Source organism: Osmerus mordax, chromosome 27 (genome assembly GCF_038355195.1).
Source record: "Osmerus mordax isolate fOsmMor3 chromosome 27, fOsmMor3.pri, whole genome shotgun sequence".
Taxonomy (NCBI): domain Eukaryota; kingdom Metazoa; phylum Chordata; class Actinopteri; order Osmeriformes; family Osmeridae; genus Osmerus; species Osmerus mordax.
Genome location: NC_090076.1, coordinates 7,609,774 through 7,628,105, shown reverse-complemented (window position 1 = coordinate 7,628,105; position 18,332 = coordinate 7,609,774). Strand labels below are relative to the sequence as shown.

At 48.7% G+C, this 18,332-nt stretch overlaps 2 protein-coding genes across 3 annotated transcripts; both read left to right on the top strand.

Annotated features, from left to right (window-relative positions):
• The first annotated feature begins 1,858 nt into the window (after window positions 1-1,858).
• rexo1 (REX1, RNA exonuclease 1 homolog) lies at window positions 1,859-10,451 on the top strand. 2 transcript variants are annotated; one of them, XM_067230705.1, is made up of 16 exons: window positions 1,859-2,168; window positions 2,461-4,853; window positions 5,089-5,190; window positions 5,279-5,513; window positions 5,636-5,793; window positions 5,890-6,027; window positions 6,210-6,333; window positions 6,417-6,548; window positions 6,790-6,927; window positions 7,087-7,200; window positions 7,319-7,392; window positions 7,592-7,702; window positions 8,087-8,202; window positions 8,403-8,541; window positions 8,747-8,867; window positions 9,091-10,451. In XM_067230705.1, the coding sequence occupies exons 1-16, from the start codon at window positions 1,982-1,984 to the stop codon at window positions 9,177-9,179; spliced, it is 4,371 nt and encodes a 1,456-aa protein (XP_067086806.1). In that variant the 5' UTR covers window positions 1,859-1,981; the 3' UTR covers window positions 9,180-10,451. The 2 variants fall into 2 exon arrangements, with proteins under 2 accessions (XP_067086806.1, XP_067086807.1); XM_067230706.1 differs by lacking the exons at window positions 6,790-6,927; window positions 7,087-7,200; window positions 7,319-7,392; ... (3 more) ...; window positions 8,747-8,867; window positions 9,091-10,451 and adding an exon at window positions 6,667-6,728 and having other exon boundaries at window positions 6,417-6,617.
• A 6,026-nt stretch (window positions 10,452-16,477) lies between these two features.
• On the top strand, window positions 16,478-17,539 carry dmbx2 (diencephalon/mesencephalon homeobox 2). Its single transcript, XM_067230215.1, has 3 exons — window positions 16,478-16,595; window positions 16,785-16,960; window positions 17,108-17,539. The coding sequence occupies exons 1-3, from the start codon at window positions 16,478-16,480 to the stop codon at window positions 17,537-17,539; spliced, it is 726 nt and encodes a 241-aa protein (XP_067086316.1).
• Window positions 17,540-18,332: the final 793 nt, after the last annotated feature.

Below are 18,332 nucleotides of genomic sequence, written 5' to 3'. Positions count from 1 at the left end.
TGGGGACAGCAGCTTGCCTGTTCTCACAGGGAGGACTGATGTAACCTGCTTGCAAGATCGACCGCCTCGTGATCTCGGCATCGTTTGATAAACCAGGATATAACGTCATGTGTACCCAACCACTTGTGCTTTTCGTACAGCGGCAGCCTCGCATTGAGTGTCAACTACACTGCGGAGCTCTGTGCCAATCCACATTTTTTAATTGTGCAACAACCCCATTTGTACATTACACAAACATCACTAGGGAGTCGGAGGAAATGAGGCAATAGCAGAGTTAGTATGCATCAGGCTGCATCAGGCTGCTTCAGGCAACATGAGTGGACTTGAACAATGCAGTGTATGTCTCCACCTAGTGGCTGTTTTACTGCTTCTCTGAATAAAATAAAAACATGTAAACAAGTATAAATGCAGGCGATTTCCAAATTTAAACTGATAAATAACTTACAGAACACTAAAGCCATAATTTGTTGCGTGTTGTTCGATGTGGTTTGAATCTCAACCTGGGTCTAAGCATTTAGTAAAATAACAGGCTAATAATGCTAACAATAAAAACTGTTTTTATTATGAAACGTACCCTATTTAGATTGTGTAGACGCTTTACCCCAAAAAACTAAGGAGACCGTTGAGTATTGTCTGGTTTTACCGTATTACAGTAGCCTACCTTTGCTAATTGCCCTATCGCTTTACAACTGAGCGAGCGTTAAGTGATGTCTGAGAAACTAAAAAGCAAAGACAATTTGCATAATTGATTGACCTAATTGGCTTTGTGCAGCAGGTGCGCAATGATCTATAAAATACTGCATGGCGGCGACGTTGCAAGATTAGCATTTTTTTCTATAGGGCCTCTGTATGTTGGTCGGTTGCAGAGGCTGTTTGTCAATATGGTTTGGGGGTGCTTGAATCGAGGTTGAGCTTTAACAATTAGGTGGTTTTTATGTGTTAATAGCAGCCAACGCCCAAAGGTAAGCTGTGGCGTTATCTGCTATAGAAGTTTAGTTTCATAGCCTCTCCTAGATGAGTAACTCTTCATATTCTGTGTGTGTTAACCCCGCTTCCCAGACCCGTTGGTCAACTAGACCAATTTGCCCATGCAAGCACATTGCTTTAATCGAGCATTGAGCAACTTGGTGTTATACTGAAATGTTCCATTAAACAGTATGACTTCATTGCTTTACGTTAAGTAGCCTAGTCATGTTTAACAGGAATATAATTATTGCACCACATTTGGGATGTCTATTTGGTGTCGTCATTCCCGTTAGAGAGCCCTCTGGCGGATGTGGGCCCTAAATTGTTACCTGATCTCCGAATGATTTCTGTTGGTTAAAAAACGTACATTCCATTTTCTGTCAAAGAACTGTTGGGATTCCTGTGATATTCCAGCGTCCATGTTAAAGCGTTGTTGGTGTCTTTTTTGAATGCCACTTTCCACTCAGCAGCAGCCTGTTTCTAACAGTTTAGGTCACTTCTAAATGTTGTATCCTTTGACTGATGCGTTCCTGTGAAATAAAACAATATGAGTCCTTCAGTCTTTTAAACCATTGGATGAAATGAACGGCAGAGCACAGTAACATTTTACTTTTTTGGCCATGTTACACTCCACACTAGATGATTACTGCATTTAGTCAAAGCTCAGTTTGTACATCTAATGCAGTGCATAATGCACATTAGTCGAGCTACCATAAAACATTTAATGACTGACTACATCATTCAAATATGCATTACTATACCTAGGGTGAATGCTTAGAGATTGTTGGGAACAGGCAGATACAAAGCATTCTAAATGACGTAGGCATGTGCGACATGTGGGGCTTTTTGCGACAGTTTTCTTTGGCTGTCCAACATGGCGTCGTAGAGACATTGTTATTGTTAAATTGCAGGTTAGATCTCTTTTGATGGGCGGTTTTCCAAGTTATATCAACTAAAACAATCGCGTTCTAGATCCGTCTTGTCCCTGCGGGTATGAGACAGGTCTGTGGGGACGATGTTGCGCTCCACCGGTTTCTTCCGTGGGATTGACTGCCCGTTTTACAGCGAATATTGTAAGGGGAAAAGCGACAAAGATGAATGCAAAAGACCATACTGTCACTTTAGGCACAGTAAACAAAGACGAGCGTCGTATGCAGCAAGTGACGCTAGAAATCCAGAAGAACTTAACTCCAAACACAAAGGTGCGTTTCATTCCCTTGTGCTAGTTAAAGCTAGGTAGCTAGCTTTCTGTTGTGGAGTTGGACAGACACTCCATTGTAGCGGTCCTACCATGCCTTTGTTGTTATCTAGAGGTATCTTGATAACAGTTGCCTAACCGTCCAGTAAATCACTTAGAGTTATCGGTGTATGGTTCGTATACACATGAGAATTACATTTTAATATGAAACACATTGATGTGCCGTGGTAGTGGATCCAAGGATTAGTTTTTGCGGTTTTGTGTTGATGTCTGCTGTGTCTCTTGTCTGTGTGCAGAACAAGGCTACGACCCGTTCAACCCGGACGTGGTAAGGCCCAAAGACCAAGGGAATGGAGATTCCGGGACCGCATCAGCGGACCTGGGTGTCCTTGAGTTGGAACTGGTCAACCGGGCCATCGCGGAGGTCCGCAACGAGGTGGAGAGGGAGAAGAGGAAACTGTCCCGCATTGGCGATGAGGAGTACATCCCCACCGCCAGCTCAGCTAAAGGAGCTAAAAGGTCGAAGACTGTGTCTGAGGAATATGAACCCACCTTCGGCTCAGCTAAAGGAGCTAAAAGGTCGAAGACTGTGTCTGAGGAATATGAACCGAGCTCAACTAAAGGAGCTAATAGGTCAAGGACTGTGTCTGAGGAATATGAACCCACCTTCAGCTCAGCTAAAGGAGCTAATAGGTCGAAGACTGTGTCGGAGGAATATGAACCCACCTCCAGCTCAACAAAAGGAGCTAATAGGTCGAAGACTGTGTCGGAGGAATATGAACCCAGCTCAACTAAAGGAGCTAATAGGTCGAAGACTGTGTCTGAGGAATATGAACCCAGCTCAACTAAAGGAGCTAATAGGTCGAAGACTGTGTCTGAGGAATATGAACCCAGCTCAACTAAAGGAGCTAATAGGTCAAGGACTGTGTCTGAGGAATACGAACCCACTGTCACATCCCTCAAAGCGGGGGCTAAACGTCCAAAGACGATACCTGAGGAATATGACCCGACCACCAGTTTGTCGAGGGCAGGATCGAGAAAGCCAAAGACTTCCCACTTGGCGTACGACCCAGGCAGCTATCAGATCAACTCCACGGCAGATTATAACCCCACGCCTTGCGCCAGCAAGTACACCCTGGACTCAGACGGCCAAGACAACCGGGCCAGTTCTCTAGAATACGTGCCCACTTCCGTTTGTAAAGCGTCCGTGAAGAAGCCCTCGCCTCGGGTTCAGACGCCCCAGCTGCCCTCCCCACCTCCCAGCCCCAAGTCCTCCAACGCCCCCTCGTCTAAATCCAAGTACAGTTTGGACCACTCGAAACCATCCACAGACCTGGAGTACGACCCTCTTTCCAACTACTCGGCCAAACTGGCCGGGAAGAACAAGAAGGAGGATGCCGCCAAGGGGGAGGGAAACAGGAAGCCCAAGCTGTCTGGGGACGAGGAGTACGTGCCGACGGCCATGAAGGCGCCCCGGTCGAGCGCCGACGTGCAGAAATACACGCTCAGCTTCTCCGAATCCGACGGCGAGGCCTCGGGGACGGAGTACCGTCCCACGTCGCTCAGCCGCCTGCAGCGGCGGAGGAGCAGCACCGGGGCGGCGGACGACCTCGGGGCGGCCGGGCAGAAGGACCGGGCGAGGGACACGCCGGGCAGGTCGAAGCCGAGGAGTCTGGAGCCGTCTGGGGGGAAAGGGGACCCGGAACCCGGGTTGCCAGACGACTGCAAGAACCAGGAGACCGGTCGACGCAAACACAAAACCGAGGACGATAAAGTAGCGAGTAAATCTAGCAACGCGAAGAGCGGTAAAACGGAGAAAGTGCTCAAAGCGGACAAGGACGTGGGTAAAAAGAGTAGCGGCGGTAATAAGGAGAAGGGAACCGGGGACAAGGGCGACGGGAGGAAAACCAACGTGTCGAAGAAAACGAGTCAGCAGGGCTCGAAGAAAGACGGCAGGAGCGAGGGAAGGAGGGAGGACGAGAAGAGCAAGCCGAGAGAGAAGTCCGTCAACAAATGTGGGAGAGACGAGAAGAGGAACGACGGCGGGGGCAGGAAGACGGAGAAGGTCAAGAGCGACTCGAGTCGGAGAGACAAGGAAAGAGACAAAGGAGGGGACTGTAAGAAAGTCAAGAGTCTGGACAGGGAAAGGGAGAAGGACCCCCACAAGCACAAGGAGCCCAGGAACGGCCAGCTGGACGGCAGCAGGAAAGAGAAAGAGGTGAGGAAGTGTAGCAAGGGGGCCGCTTCCGGCGGCACCACCCGAGGGAGGTCCTCCAGCGACGAGGCGAGGAAGAGCAGCCGCGCCGGCGACGGGAGAGCTGGCAAGGTGAAGCGGAGGTCTCTCAGCCACGCGGACCTGTTCGGGGCCGAGAGCGCGGAGGAGAGCGAGGAAGAGGAGGAGGAGGACGACGACGAAGAGGAGGGGGAGAAGCTGGTGAGGAGGTCTGCCGCCGCCATCAAGAGGGGAGGCGCGAACAAGAGGAAGGCCTCCGAACTCACGCCTTCGTCCTCCGAGGATGAGGACGGCGGCGTGGAGGACGAGCGGGCGGACGAGGACTTCTCCAGCGTGGACTTCTCCACCCTGCAGGTGGACCTGGACTTTGACTCGGACCCCATGGAGGAGTGCCTCCGGATCTTCAACGAGTCCAAGCACGTGAAGACGGAAGATAAGGGACGGCAAGCCAAGCAGGTACCCTGACAAGATCTCTCAGCCTCGTGTGTGTGTGTGCGTGCGTGCGTGCGTGTGTGCTTCATCCATGCACTTCCAGGAAGTATATCTGTCCTACATGCACGTTGTGACGGAACTTCAGCAGATCTCAATAGTCACCCCCATTGTCACTCTTAGTCTGTTAACTCTCTGAAGTCATTATAGTGATGGAATGACAGCTGTAATTGTGAAGTAACCAAGCTGTGTCTTTCTCTAGCCCTCTAAAGATTCAGAGGACGAGGATGATTCCGAGAGCACGCTAACCACTCTCTTCCCCGGACAGAAGAAGAGGGTCTCTCACTTCTCAGCCAAAGGCAACGTAAGTTTGAATCCCATTTCCAAACGTGACGTTTTCTGGTTCTTGTTCTTTCTCGGTTTTTGTTTTAGCGTTTTACTCGCTTCCCCAGACGGACGCGGCCCCCAAGCCAGCGCCCTACAGGAGACTGACAGCACAGGAGATCTGTTACCGCCGCATGCAGATAGCTCAGCAGCAGGCTGTCCAGCTGGCTGCTGCTGTGAAGACAGCCTCTGCCAGCCCCAGCCTCAACCCCAGCCTCAACCGCAGCCCCAAACCCAGCTTTCCAGGAGAGAGGAAGAGGGTAGCCCATCGCCCCAGCCCGCTTACGTCTTCATCCAAGCCTAGTAAGGGTGCTCATCCTCCACCACACCCTCATTTAAGGCTGTTTAACCAGGACCCACCCTGCTGTTACTATGCCAGTGATCACCAAACAGGGCCATGTTGAGAAACCTGTTGGTGTGTGTAGGTGCTGTGGAGGCGAAGCCCGCTGCCAACCGGGTGATGTCGCCCGCCAGGACCCTCCCCGGGCACCTGTCTGTGAAGGCCCACACCTCGGCGGGCATCCAGTCCAAAACCACCACCACGTTTGCCCAGAAGAGGGTGGCGCATACCCCCACGATGAAGGTAAGGGCCTCAGCCTGTCCCGACAGCCCCAGGCGTGGCGAGGCGAGGGCAGGGCATTTCTCCGGGTCATGTCTGGTGTTTTTGTTCCACCTCCAGAGCACTGCGATGAAGCGGCCGGTCATTCCCACCGAGTTTGGGGCTAGGGTGCCCACTAACGTCCGGCAGAGATACCTCAACACCTTCATCGACGAATGCGTGAAGTTCTGCCCTACGGAAGATCTAGCCTTCCAGATGGTGAGAACACAACACCTCCAAATAACACAAAACTAACATCTATTTAATATTCAATTTTGCTAAATGTATTATTGTATATGGGTGATTTGAACCGGCGACCTCTAGATCTGCAGTCATTAAGCTCTGCCACTGAGCCCCACCCAACCCCCAGTGTGCGTCAACGGTGTATTAACGGTTCGCAGGCTCTGGACGAGGAGAAGGTGGTGTACGAGCGGAGCAGCAGCAAGAACATCTACCTCAACGTGGCGGTGAACACGCTGAAGAAACTACGCAGCAACATCACCACGCCCTCCTCGCCCGTCGCCAGTACGTCACATGCCATTCACCTGTGTGCATGTTTCCATGTCGACGGTGTAAACAGCGCTTGTGTGTGTGTGTCTGCTCCACAGAGAGCCCTGCGGTCAGGGTGGGGGGGAACAGGAAGGCCCTGTCCCATGAGGAGTTGTTGGGGGGCCGTCTGGCAGCTAAGACCAGCTTCACCCTCAACAGGACAGGCAGGCAGCAGGAGGAGAAACTGATGGGTGAGTGCCTGTCCCCACAGCGCCCTCTGGTGATGTGGCTCTAGCTCCTGCACCCTGGACAGCATAGAGGTCTGGGCTCATTGTTTAGTGTGTGTGTGTGTGTGTGAGAGATAGAGAGAGAGCGAGAGGAAGAGGGGAGGTTTCCTTCTCCCTCCACTCCTTTCCTGAACCTATTCTTAGCCAGGCCCCCTCCTAAGACAGGAAGTGTGTGTTCTGCTGTTCCCCGTGGCGCTCCCCCCAGGCGCCGCCCTGTACAGGAAGCTGAGGGAGTACCTGATGACGGAGGAGCAGCTGCAGGAGCACAGCTACCCCCGGCCACACCCCGAGGGCTCGGGCCGCGCCCTCGTCCACAACGTGCCAGAGAAGAAGAACACAGACCGTGAGGGCCTACATTACCCATACTGCACCCTCACCGGCCCAGTGTCACAATGGAGATGACGATGAGATGTGGTCACATGGGAACATACTGGAGAATTATGGAGTGTGTGTTTCTGAAACCTCATCCTTGCTCTGTTTTTGTGTGTGTGTGTGTGTATAGCCTTCTCCAAGGTGTGCTGCAGGTGTGGGGCGGAGTATAAATTGAACGTCAACGGGGCCTGTGTTCGTAAGGAGGAGTGCCATCACCACTGGGGCCGCCTTCGGAGACATAAAGGTCTGTGATTGGCTGGCTGGCTGACCCCTCCATCACCAGGAAACCAGATTGAAATGATGTTTGTTGTTAAGAGTCGAAACTGATCGTTATTGCACGCGTGTGTCTGTGTGTGTAACAGTGTCAGGAGGATGGGAGACTAACTACAACTGCTGCTCAGGTGCTGTAGGTACTACAGGCTGCCAGGTCGGAAAGGTAACACTCGCACAAGAACAATTCTGTCACATTTTTAAAAGGCGTTTTTGTTTCCTGCCCATGAGTGCATCTGACCACCAGAGGGCAGTACCACTCCTGACCCCAGCAACACACTGCTGCACTCTCTACATGCACTCATGCTACTCAGATTGCCTGTGGTGGTGGACTTGTACTTGACTTTACTTCTGCACGTTCACAGCAACACGTTCAAGACGGACGCAAAGAATCGCTGGACGGCTACGTGACGACCTTCGACAAGTCCCTGCCTCCGGACGGGAACGGCGGGGTCTTCGCCTTGGACTGTGAGATGGTGGGTGGTCGGATGGAATGGCCAGATGGTTGCTTTTAAATCCTGTCAGATGTCTCTTCAGCAATTGATGCCTCTCTCTCTCTGTGTCTCTCTCTCTCTGTGTCTCTCTCTCTGTCTCTCTCTCTGTGTCTCTCTCTCTGTGTCTCTCTCTGTGTGTGTCTCTCTCTGTGTGTCTCTCTCTCTCTGTGTCTCTCTCTCTCTGTGTCTCTCTCTCTCTGTGTGTGTCTCTCTCTGTGTGTGTCTCTCTCTGTGTGTGTCTCTCTCTGTGTGTGTGTCTCTCTGTGTGTCTCTCTCTGTGTCTCTCTCTCTGTGTCTCTCTCTCTGTGTCTCTCTCTCTGTGTGTGTCTCTCTCTCTCTCTGTGTGTGTCTCTCTCGGTGGGACAGTGTTACACAGTGCTGGGCCTGGAGCTGACCAGGGTGACGGTCATCAACTCTGAGCTGAAGGTGATCTACGACACGTTCGTCAAACCTGAGAGCAGAGTGGTGGACTACAACACACGGTGAGAGGCCTCGCTCACACACAGCTGCTCTCTCTCTGTCTCTCTCTGTCTCTGTCTCTCTGTCTCTCTGTCTCTCTCTGTGTCTCTGTCTCTCTCTCTGTCTCTCTCTCCCTCTATCTCTCTCTGCCTCTCTCTGTCTCTCTCTCTCTCTCTCTCACCCCAGCACAGTCGTGACGGTGGCGTGGTGTGTGCGTGTGCAGGTTCTCGGGCGTGACGGAGGAGGATCTGGAGAACGCCACCATCACGCTGCGGGACGTGCAGGCGGTGCTGCTCAGCATGTTCAGCTCCGAGTCCATCCTCATCGGCCACAGTCTGGAGAGCGACCTGTTCGCCCTCAAGGTTGGGAACACACACACGCACACACAGACCTAAACACACGCAACAGGCAGACTCACAGACACATACATATTACACACACACAGACAATCCTTAAACATTCATATACCGTGCTGACATTATGCGCCACCTGATTATGTGGAGGTTGTGTCCAGTCAGGCGGGGGTGTTATGGTTTCGTCTCTCTGTGTGTGTGTCCCACCCCCCAGCTCATCCACAGCACCGTGGTGGACACGGCCATCGTGTTCCCTCACCGCCTGGGACTCCCCTACAAACGAGCGCTGAGGAACCTCATGGCCGACCACCTCAAACGCATCATCCAGGACAACGGTGAGGACATTGGTTAAGATGTGGAGCCATACAGGAGTTTGGTTAGACCGCTAGGAAACAGTCAGGAAGAGTAGGACATCGAATTCGAGTGCACCTATAGTTATGTGCTTGTGGCCCGTAAACTTGAGGTCAAATCTCTGGAGAGTACACTCACTCTGTTTCCATGGTGATCAAGACACTCACCAGGTCACATGATCAGTAACGTCCATGTGTGTTTCCTCAGTGGGGGGTCACGACTCTAGCGAAGACGCCCGGGCCTGCATGGAGCTGATGACCTGGAAGATCAAGGAAGACGCCAAGGTGAAGAGATGACCTCTGACCCCATGACCCCCAACCCCCCCACAGATAGGGCACCTGTGTTCCTCTGGACTGGGAGGACCACAGTGAGACCGGGGAGAAGAGAAGGGAAGCCGAGAGGTTATCTCTTCAGGGTTCTGCTGGGAGAACCCTCCCAGACTATTACAGGGTTCTACCGACTGCAAGGGAACAGGAGGCTGTTCCGGAGGCAGAAAGAGATTAACAGTGTTTTGTTTATTTTTATTTACCATAGTATTTCATTTCCGAAGTGTATAGCAATTATGTTGTATCCTTTTTTTTTTTCTTTTTTTTTTCCACTAGCAACGATGTATATGTCCAGACCTTATAGGATCATGAATAAGCCTTTTCTGTAACAGGAGGAGGAGGGCACTTGCTAGGGCCCTGTTCTGTTCCATGTTATGGTGAGACCACCACATTGCTGCTCGGCCGCTTTCATAGCCCTACTTGCACTTTTTTTTATCAATTGTCTCTGGGCTGATTCCACATGACCTCATCTGTGGGGTGAATGCAGTAGAAAAGGACATTTTGAAAGACTTGGATCCAACTTGCCTTGGGGCAACGTTGTATAGTAGTGGTTGTTGAGCCATGAATGTTTCTACCTTGAAAAAACACTTGATCCATAATACCGTACTTAGGGTTCGTATCTAGAACCGAAACATTTGTGTACCTTTACCAGAATTTCACAGTCAATAATTGGTGTGAGCGAGATTTTGTATGATGAAAGTTGAGTTAAGTTTCTGGAAGCACACGATAACTGAGGGGTATAGAAACAGTATCAATAGATGATTTCTAACATCAACTAGCTACCTTCTGACTACACTAGCCTAACAATCTATTTATGTGAAATACATTTAGTTTTTTCATTTAGCTGGATGATTTAGCAATCCTGCTTTGTGAAACACTGTCATTTCAGTGTGATGGAAGAGTTCACGGCGTTGTGTCCAGACAGATCATGGCTCTCAATCCTCTTACTCTCTGTATCCTTAATGTGCCCTGCATGGAAGTAAAATCAGGCAAATGTTGTATTCTCACTAATAGTATGTATTACTCCCGCACTATAAACGACAAGGAAAAAAACAGTAGTTAATAAGGCCTAGTTATTTAAATCATACAGTCAGCATATATATATGAACTACTTTGTCGGTTTTGCGTTTGATACTTGATGGTTAAAAAAAAAAAAAAAACGAGGTGTACAAAGGTTACTAGTTGTCCTTTTTGTATCGTTTTTTGGTTGTGTGTTTTTTGCTAATAAAACATTTAAACTTTGTTCTATGTCGTAAGTCATCCTGTTTTACACCTGTGCTGTTGGTCAGGGAGAACTGTTGGGTTGTATACTTTAATATCTTTTATGTGAGTGTTTATTGTACAATGTGGCCACATCCCCACCAAGCCCATAACAAGCATGTGAGTTTTAACCCTCGTGCTGCCTTCGGGTCACATGACCCAAAGGTTCATAACGAACCATCGTTGTGTTTACCCAATTTTACCCAATACAAAAACAAATAAAAATAATTTTCTTTTAACCATTCCAATGTGGGGGGTCTGAGACAGCCCGACAGTTAAAAGAAAATGCTTCACTTTGTTTTTGTATGAGGTAAATTTGTCGCAATACGAAGGTGGGTCACAATGACTGATGGGTCAGAATGACCCGAAGATAACACAAGGGTTAATGAACCGCAGGCCTCAATCCTACCTCGAGGACATAGATAGATCTCCCATTTGGAGAGTGGGATAATTTATATATGTATATATATGCTCTGGATAAGAGCATCTGCTAAATGACTAAAATGTATATATATTTTTTATTTTTACCATATTCTGAACCTCGGGTACCTTATGTAGCCCAGGACCCTGACACCCCCGGACCCTGACACCCCCGGACCCTGACACCCCCGGACCCTGACACCCCAGGACCCTGACACCCCCGGACCCTGACACCCCCGGACCCTGACACCCCAGGACCCTGACACCCCCGGACCCTGACACCCCCGGACCCTGACACCCCAGGACCCTGACACCCCCGGACCCTGACACCCCCGGACCCTGACACCCCCGGACCCTGACACCCCCGGACTCTGACACCCCCGGACCCTGACACCCCCGGACCCTGACACCCCGGACCCTGACACCCCCGGACCCTGACACCCCCGGACACCCCAGGACCCTGACACCCCCGGACCCTGACACCCCCGGACCCTGACACCCCGGCAGGTGCACAGGCAGTCGCTCTCCTCCTCAGCAGATGTGTGTCTGGGAACCAAAACGGGAGAGAAATGCTAAACGGGAGAGGCCCATTCTTCCGCCCGCCCGTTCGCCTATTGAGCTCCTCCAGTCACATGTCAGCATGCATTTCCCTGAGCCAAGCCAAAGACCCCAGGTATTAAAGACCCCAGTCTCCCAGGATCAATACCTACACAATGTTCCAGTGACAGGGAGGGGGGCTTCCCAGTGTTTATGGCGTACAGGAGAGATTTGAGCATGTGGGGCGCAGCAGCTTAGCCAGCTCTTCTTCATTATCAAATTCGATCAGGGCGCTCTCTCTCTGATCACCTCTGACTGCTAGGGGTACGTGGGTTGAGGGAGGCGTTGGAGGGGGGTGGGGGTCGGGGTCCAGGGCTGAACTTATTGGACCGCAGATTGACACCATGCTGGGAGAGAGCTGCATCGTGCCTCTAAGGTCTCTGGGGGGAGAGGACAAATGACCACATCCATCTCCCTAATCGTCCAATGGGGTGGGAGGTTGATGTGCTGTCCTCCAATCAGCTGCAGCGACCCAAAAATGATCTCAGTTGTTTCCACATCATACCTAAGTTACTTCGCCTCCGATGCAATTACTTGATCGTTGTTCAAGGGCGTCAAAAGTTTTTACCCTCTGAAATGGCTTGTTGATGGCAATTTGTTTTTGCTTAATCTGTACTAAATCTGCTGCTTGCAAGTTGACTGAAGCCTTTGTTTACGGTTTGGATTATGATCCGGTAAAGGCGGGGTTGTTTGAAAGGTCCTGTGTTTGCTGTCTTTGGTCCTGGCCAGCCTCTCTCCAACCCTCCGCCTGTACCCTTGACCCCAGCCTCCCAGCCTCTCCCCTTCACTTCTTCTCGTGGTCATTAACTCCAACCCCTGCTGCTCAATTAAACGACCGAATTTAACTCAGTGTCTCATATTGATCTGTTAAGGTCTTGCCTGGAGCTTCTCTCCCAGGGGAAAGGGCCAGGGCTTATGAGAAACTAATACGACGATGATATCTCCCTGGAACTCATAAGTTTGGAATTACCAGAAGCCAGTAAGTGAAATCAATGGATTCCGGTTGGTTCCGTACACAGGTTTATAGCGATTAGTTCAGTTTGATGTATTGGTTTATAACATTGTGTGATGATAATCTTGACAATTATCCCCATAATGTTCATAAGTGGAGTTATGTACTGTTAAACTGTGTGGATTGTTCATGCCATAGCTCAGATTAAATTAATCAAACTCCATTATTGGATGTGTGTGTGTTTGTAGGGGGTCATTGTCAGTCTAAGCTGTTTGTGTGTCATAGATAGTGCCAAGGCTCACAGCGTGATCCTGGAACTCACTGGGGCTTAAGAGGGGCTAGTGACCTTCCGCCAGCTCCCAGTCTCCCCCGCAGGTCAAAGGGCAGCCGGCCCCATCGATTTCCCCCAATGAAGAAGTCCTTAGCCCCCTTACCCGCTCTCTGTGGGTGCCCTGAGCCCCTCTCCTAACATCGCAGGCCTGAAAGCCTCTCAATTGTGTTTGTGCCGATCGATCCAGTTGGTGTCCAAGGGGGCTGTCCTCCGAGCAGCTACCCCACAGATAACTGACAACTACAAAGCTCCCCTCTTGACAGCTCCTTGTCAATACAAATTTCCACTATTGATAAGTAATTAAAGAAAGCGAAGAAGAGAAAGCCGTGGTGTATGGGGACGGGGGGGACGCGGGGGGGGGGGGGGGGAGTTTCTCCAACTGCTGTTCTGTAACTGAAACATCTGTTAAACAGGAGACATTAACAAAAACACTGTGGTACTTTTCACCCACAAAAACAGGCCCCACTTGTCTTGTTGTTGAACCCCTGTAGTTTTTAGAAAGAGGAATTGATGTCCAAAAACAAGCCTTTTGACAAAATAGTTTGAGAACCAAATGGGCATGCCTGTTATTAATTGACCTAAGCTTATAAAACCTTGCAAAAGAAAGAAAATAAGAAAAAAATTAAAGCTCAATTTACTGTAATGGGCCACTCGTGTTTAAACTAGATTATACTGTCCTGGAAAGACAGTTGTTCATGTCTGCTAAATATGTCACACAGAAAATTGAAGGTATTTAACAACATGTTCATTGTAATTATATATTTCTCCCATTTCCAAAGCCATTCCCAGTAATTCCCCATCATCTTAAAGGAGCAGTTATTAAACCCACAAGTTCTCACCTGCTTGGAGCTAAGACTGTTGTCAGCGATGTGACTTGTTGAGGATAACCTTTGTCTGTTAGTGCCTGTAATCCATGCATTTGTAAGTGGATCCTCCAGGAAGAGGATAACTCCTTTAAGCCGTTTTAAACTCTACGGGAGGGACAGCAAACCTCTAACTCCTATTCTACCTCCACACCTACAGTACAGTAATCCTAATCATCAGCAGTACTGAATCCTTACCGCTATGTATTTAACATGTAGATGGAAGCCAAAGGACAGTACTTAAACATTTCCAATTTGATCTCATTTCTCGATGGCTTCAAGTCATGAAAGTGGGGATGTGAGTGGCCTGGGTCGAGATCAGTCGACTTCTCGGATTCGAAAGGGCAGCCTGCGAGGGGCTCGAGACAAACAAAGCAATTAGCAGAGCAGGCCGCGGCATGACTGCGATCGGAGGGGCTGATCAGAGACAACATCACTCATCTAGAGGGACTCCTCGGAGAGGAGATGGCAGGGAGGGGGTGAGTCCCTGCCTGGCGAGGAGAAGAGATCCGGGGGGGCGAGGAGCTGGGGTGGTGCTAGAGGGGAGGGGGTCGCACACAACCACACTCTTTGTGTGCCTATAATCCCCCCAGCCAACACAGCTTTGGCCAGGTTTCATCATGAAAGTGCCATGAAATAACTACTTTTTTTCTTTTGCAGTAAATCTCCCCTAATCCTGCCGGCTGAGGAGACAAAGGCCTCTGGGACCTAATCCTGGAGCTTTTAGTGGGGTTCAGGGGCTGGCCTACACAGCCTCTTCTAAATGACTTATTTCTATCGGACACTAATATAGCTTGACAGCCAAGAACAGCTAAAAGAATCGGGGGAAAAAAGCCGGGGAAAGAAAACAAAAAAAAAGGTTCCACATATTTTAGGAGTCTGAATGGACATGTACAAGTATGAGCACATTCATCCAGATTCATTCCACCTGGTCATAGATGATGGATCATATGTTTGCTTGCAGAAATCACCCTTTAGACACACATGCAATGACAGAAATGTATTTTTGATTTTTTTTTCTTTTGCACCCTGGATTCAGTTTGTTGACGCATCCAACAGGTTTACCCCCTCCTTGATACCGCACAAGAATGGTCAAAATGGCCGTGGTTTCATCCTCTGACTCAAACAAAGCCCTAAGGAGTGAATCTCAGATAAAATGCTTGGGCATGTGGTTCTTTAGACTGATCCGCAATGGCTTCTTCTCCTGCAAGTGGCTGTCATCTTTGGTGCTGGCATTACCCCGCTATTAGGGTTAAAACAGACTGAATTCTGGGACACTCCTGATACTCGTGGGAAGTGTAATCTATCACTCTGACTGCCGTGGCTTTCTACGCTGCAGACCTCAATCCAGTCTTCAAAGAATTTACATCTCTAACACCCCAGCCTTGAAATACAGCGGGGAGATTACTGGAGATGATCTTATTGGAAAGTCTTATGCTTTTGCACATTGTGGGCATGCCAAAGCCAGTATGGACGATGAGGAAAAGAAGATTATAACACCCATTTTCCTAACACCCATTTTTTTTTCAGCGGCTATGCAAATGTCAAAGAAATATAAACTTATAATACGACCTACTGTAAAGCAGGATCTGTGGGATTCTATATGTTGTATTCTGACATTTGGACAGTCTTGCCACAATATCTAGCCACAGTTAACTACAATACTGGAGGACTACTCTTTAATTGTACATGTGCATCCATTTACATCCATTTATATTAGCTTGATGTACCATGAAACATGAATATGTGTGTGTGTTTTGTAGAGGTACTATTGGGCATCTCGCTGTTTGATTATTTCAGTGGGATAATAGTTCTCTGTGAGGAGAACTTGGAGATTTTGGCTCAGTTGAACCTTAGGAAATTGGTCTCAATGGGAAATGTCAAGATTATACTTCACAGGCTGACAGTTTATGGGCAAAATATGGAGCCTGTTAGCAAAACAAATCACAGAGTAAACCCCCACCAAGGGGAGAACCTCAGAGCCAGGAGTGTAGTAGAATGAGTGCTGAGAGCCGAGGACAATCAAAGGCTGTTATTTTAATGCCCTGCCTCAGAGATTAGCCGACCACATTGTTTTAATTGTTTTAACGGGAGGGAATGAAACGCTTTCTTATAGAGAAGGATCCTTGGCGTAAATCTCCCAAGTTCAATAGTTTCAAATACTTGAGCCCTCGGACCCCCCTCTTCTCCCTCATCCCACCTAATCCTGGCTAATACCTTTCTTTCTATTGGCTAATGGTTGAGGGTTGCTGGAGTAAACGCTTCTTAAATAGTCGTGGGTGAGAATGGTTTTCGGAGAATTACGTCCATGCAACGACAAAGCGTAGTAACGTACAAGGATATACGTCTGAATTTCGTATAAATTGGACAACACACATATTTCTGCGTAGAAAAACGGTTATCTGCAACTGTGGAACATTTAAGGTAATCATATTTATACAGCCTACCTAGCACTATCATTGTACATTGGATTGACAGAATTCATTACAAATTAGGCATTGCTGTTAATAATTTACTTAGCAATTGATTTTAGCGACTGTGACTTTTTGCGGGTTATTTTTGCGGCATGAAAGTGCGCAGGCTACACTTTGACTCAAGCCAAAAACTTTTTTGTTCTATAAGTTTAAGAGTAAGGCAACTTAGGTTTTAAAAAAACAAAATACTACTGTCTACAGTAAAACTGGAAGGGTTATGTACGCTTAATATCAGGTTCTTTCTACAGCACTTCCTGTTGTATAATAATACAAAATGCAGCACAAATAACACATTTCTTGTTCTTACACGCAGCGGCGCTATGAATTCCTTGAATTTTTGTGGAGGATCAAACAACACAGGAGTCTATCCAATGCACAACGCCAACTCCGTGTTCTTCAACCTTCACCACCAGATGGCGGAACAGTACCAGATGTGCTCGTCGCCTAGCCCCTCTGCGCATGCCTTTTCTGTTGCTGAGAGGCTAGCAGGTACGTTACAAATTCTAACAGGTAGCCTAGGATGAAGCCTGTAAAGAATAAATTATCCGTTTCCACGGGTTGGAGCTCGACCGTCACTCCAAGGAAATAATATTATCATATTACTGCCCTCATCACGGACTGGTTAGAATTTTTGGTGCAGCACGTCTAATATTGAGTTGAACTCATGTGATCCAACAGAATTGATTCTGGAGGCTCGTTACGGTAACCAGCAAAAACAACGTCGGAGTCGAACGGCCTTCACCGTTTCCCAGCTACAGGCCCTGGAGAAGGCTTTCCAGCAGACACAGTACCCAGATGTGGGTATGAGAGAGAGACTAGCTCTCTGCATTAATCTGCCAGAGGCACGCATTCAGGTCAGTAAGTAACTGACACATTGTGTCTGTAAGCGTCATAGTATGTGTGTGTGTGTGCCCAATTGCATGAAGTTACACTAATTTGTAACATCCCTCGATGACATTTCCAGACTCTAAAAGCATACCCCATTACGTTTCATTCCACAGGTATGGTTCAAAAACAGAAGAGCAAAATTCCGCAAGGGTCAGCGCTATTCCCCTTTGTGCCGCGAGCAGACCCTAGAGGAGGCCAAGCCCAAGGACGAGCCCTCCAAAACCCACTGTGACATCTCTCCCCTGAGGGAACCCAGCCATGCTTCCTCTGTCTCCTGTTCCTCAGCCCCTCCTGTGGCCCAGTCCTACTCCAGACTACACTCTCCTCCCGGCTTCCCCTTGGTGGCTAGGGAGCAGTATCACCTTCCGCGTCACCAGGCTTTAGGGATGCTTTCAGCTGGTCTCCACATGAGCCCAGCCTTCTGGCCCATTTTACAACAACATGGCCCTGCCTTTGGGCTCGCTCCGCCCGGAGGTAAAACCTGCAGCCTTGCCCTTCAGACTGCCTCCAGTAAAGGGCTGCCCAGCTACAGCCTGGGGCTGTAACCGGAGGCCTACCCCCAGGGCAGTTCAACACCGCCACATGAGCCTACAGGTCAGTCCTGGCGTGGGCTTGGACCCCCAAACAGTGAACGCCAGCTTTGCCCTTGGTGCACCGGCACCCTGCCCACCTGCAACCCTTGTTGAGGAGAACGTTTTAAACAGATCAATTGTTCATATCATTGGATTCAGTCATTGTTTAAGTCTATAGATGATTTGTTTATCTCCATGAACATAGACATTGTGCACTATGGCCTTTTAACTTCCCTGACCCCAGCAACCAAAGGCACTGATTTTAGAGTTCTACTTAACTTCTTGACTTTACTGTGACCAAACTATTGAATGCCTTTGTTGACTGATATGAGGCTGACAGTTACATACTTCTTATAAACTGTGAAATGCACCTGTGTGTTGACTCTGTATTGCAACATTGTTGTTGAGCAATTTCCACCATTTGAACCTGTAAATATTAATAAAATCAATTTATTTAGGTTAAATGTTGACATTGAAGTGTGTCAGTATTTTTTTTTTTTTTTATACAAACACTACATTTGGACAAGCTATGTCAGTGAACATATCTGACAAACTATGCAGTAGATATGCTCAAAAAGAGTTACTCTGGACTACTTTATTTCCAAGAATGGTCGAATGGGGATTTAAGTTTTCTTATTCTGACTTTGCCCTACAAATGACCAAAAAGTAGGCTATGGCAATGAACGACTCTTAATTTCTTGAGATGACCCAATGAAGACCATATGGTGAAGGGAGTTCTAAGATGTTTGTTTAGTTCAAATTATTG

Coding starts and splice junctions, on each gene's coding strand:
- rexo1 (XM_067230705.1), top strand. CDS start 1,982: ATGTTGCGCTCCACCGGTTTCTTCCGTGGGATTGACTGCCCGTTTTAC. Junction 7,201..7,318: donor CCGCCTTCGGAGACATAAAG/GTCTGTGATTGG, acceptor TGTGTGTAACAG/TGTCAGGAGGATGGGAGACT. Junction 7,393..7,591: donor CAGGCTGCCAGGTCGGAAAG/GTAACACTCGCA, acceptor GCACGTTCACAG/CAACACGTTCAAGACGGACG.
- dmbx2 (XM_067230215.1), top strand. CDS start 16,478: ATGCACAACGCCAACTCCGTGTTCTTCAACCTTCACCACCAGATGGCG. Junction 16,596..16,784: donor TGTTGCTGAGAGGCTAGCAG/GTACGTTACAAA, acceptor GTGATCCAACAG/AATTGATTCTGGAGGCTCGT. Junction 16,961..17,107: donor TGCCAGAGGCACGCATTCAG/GTCAGTAAGTAA, acceptor TTCATTCCACAG/GTATGGTTCAAAAACAGAAG.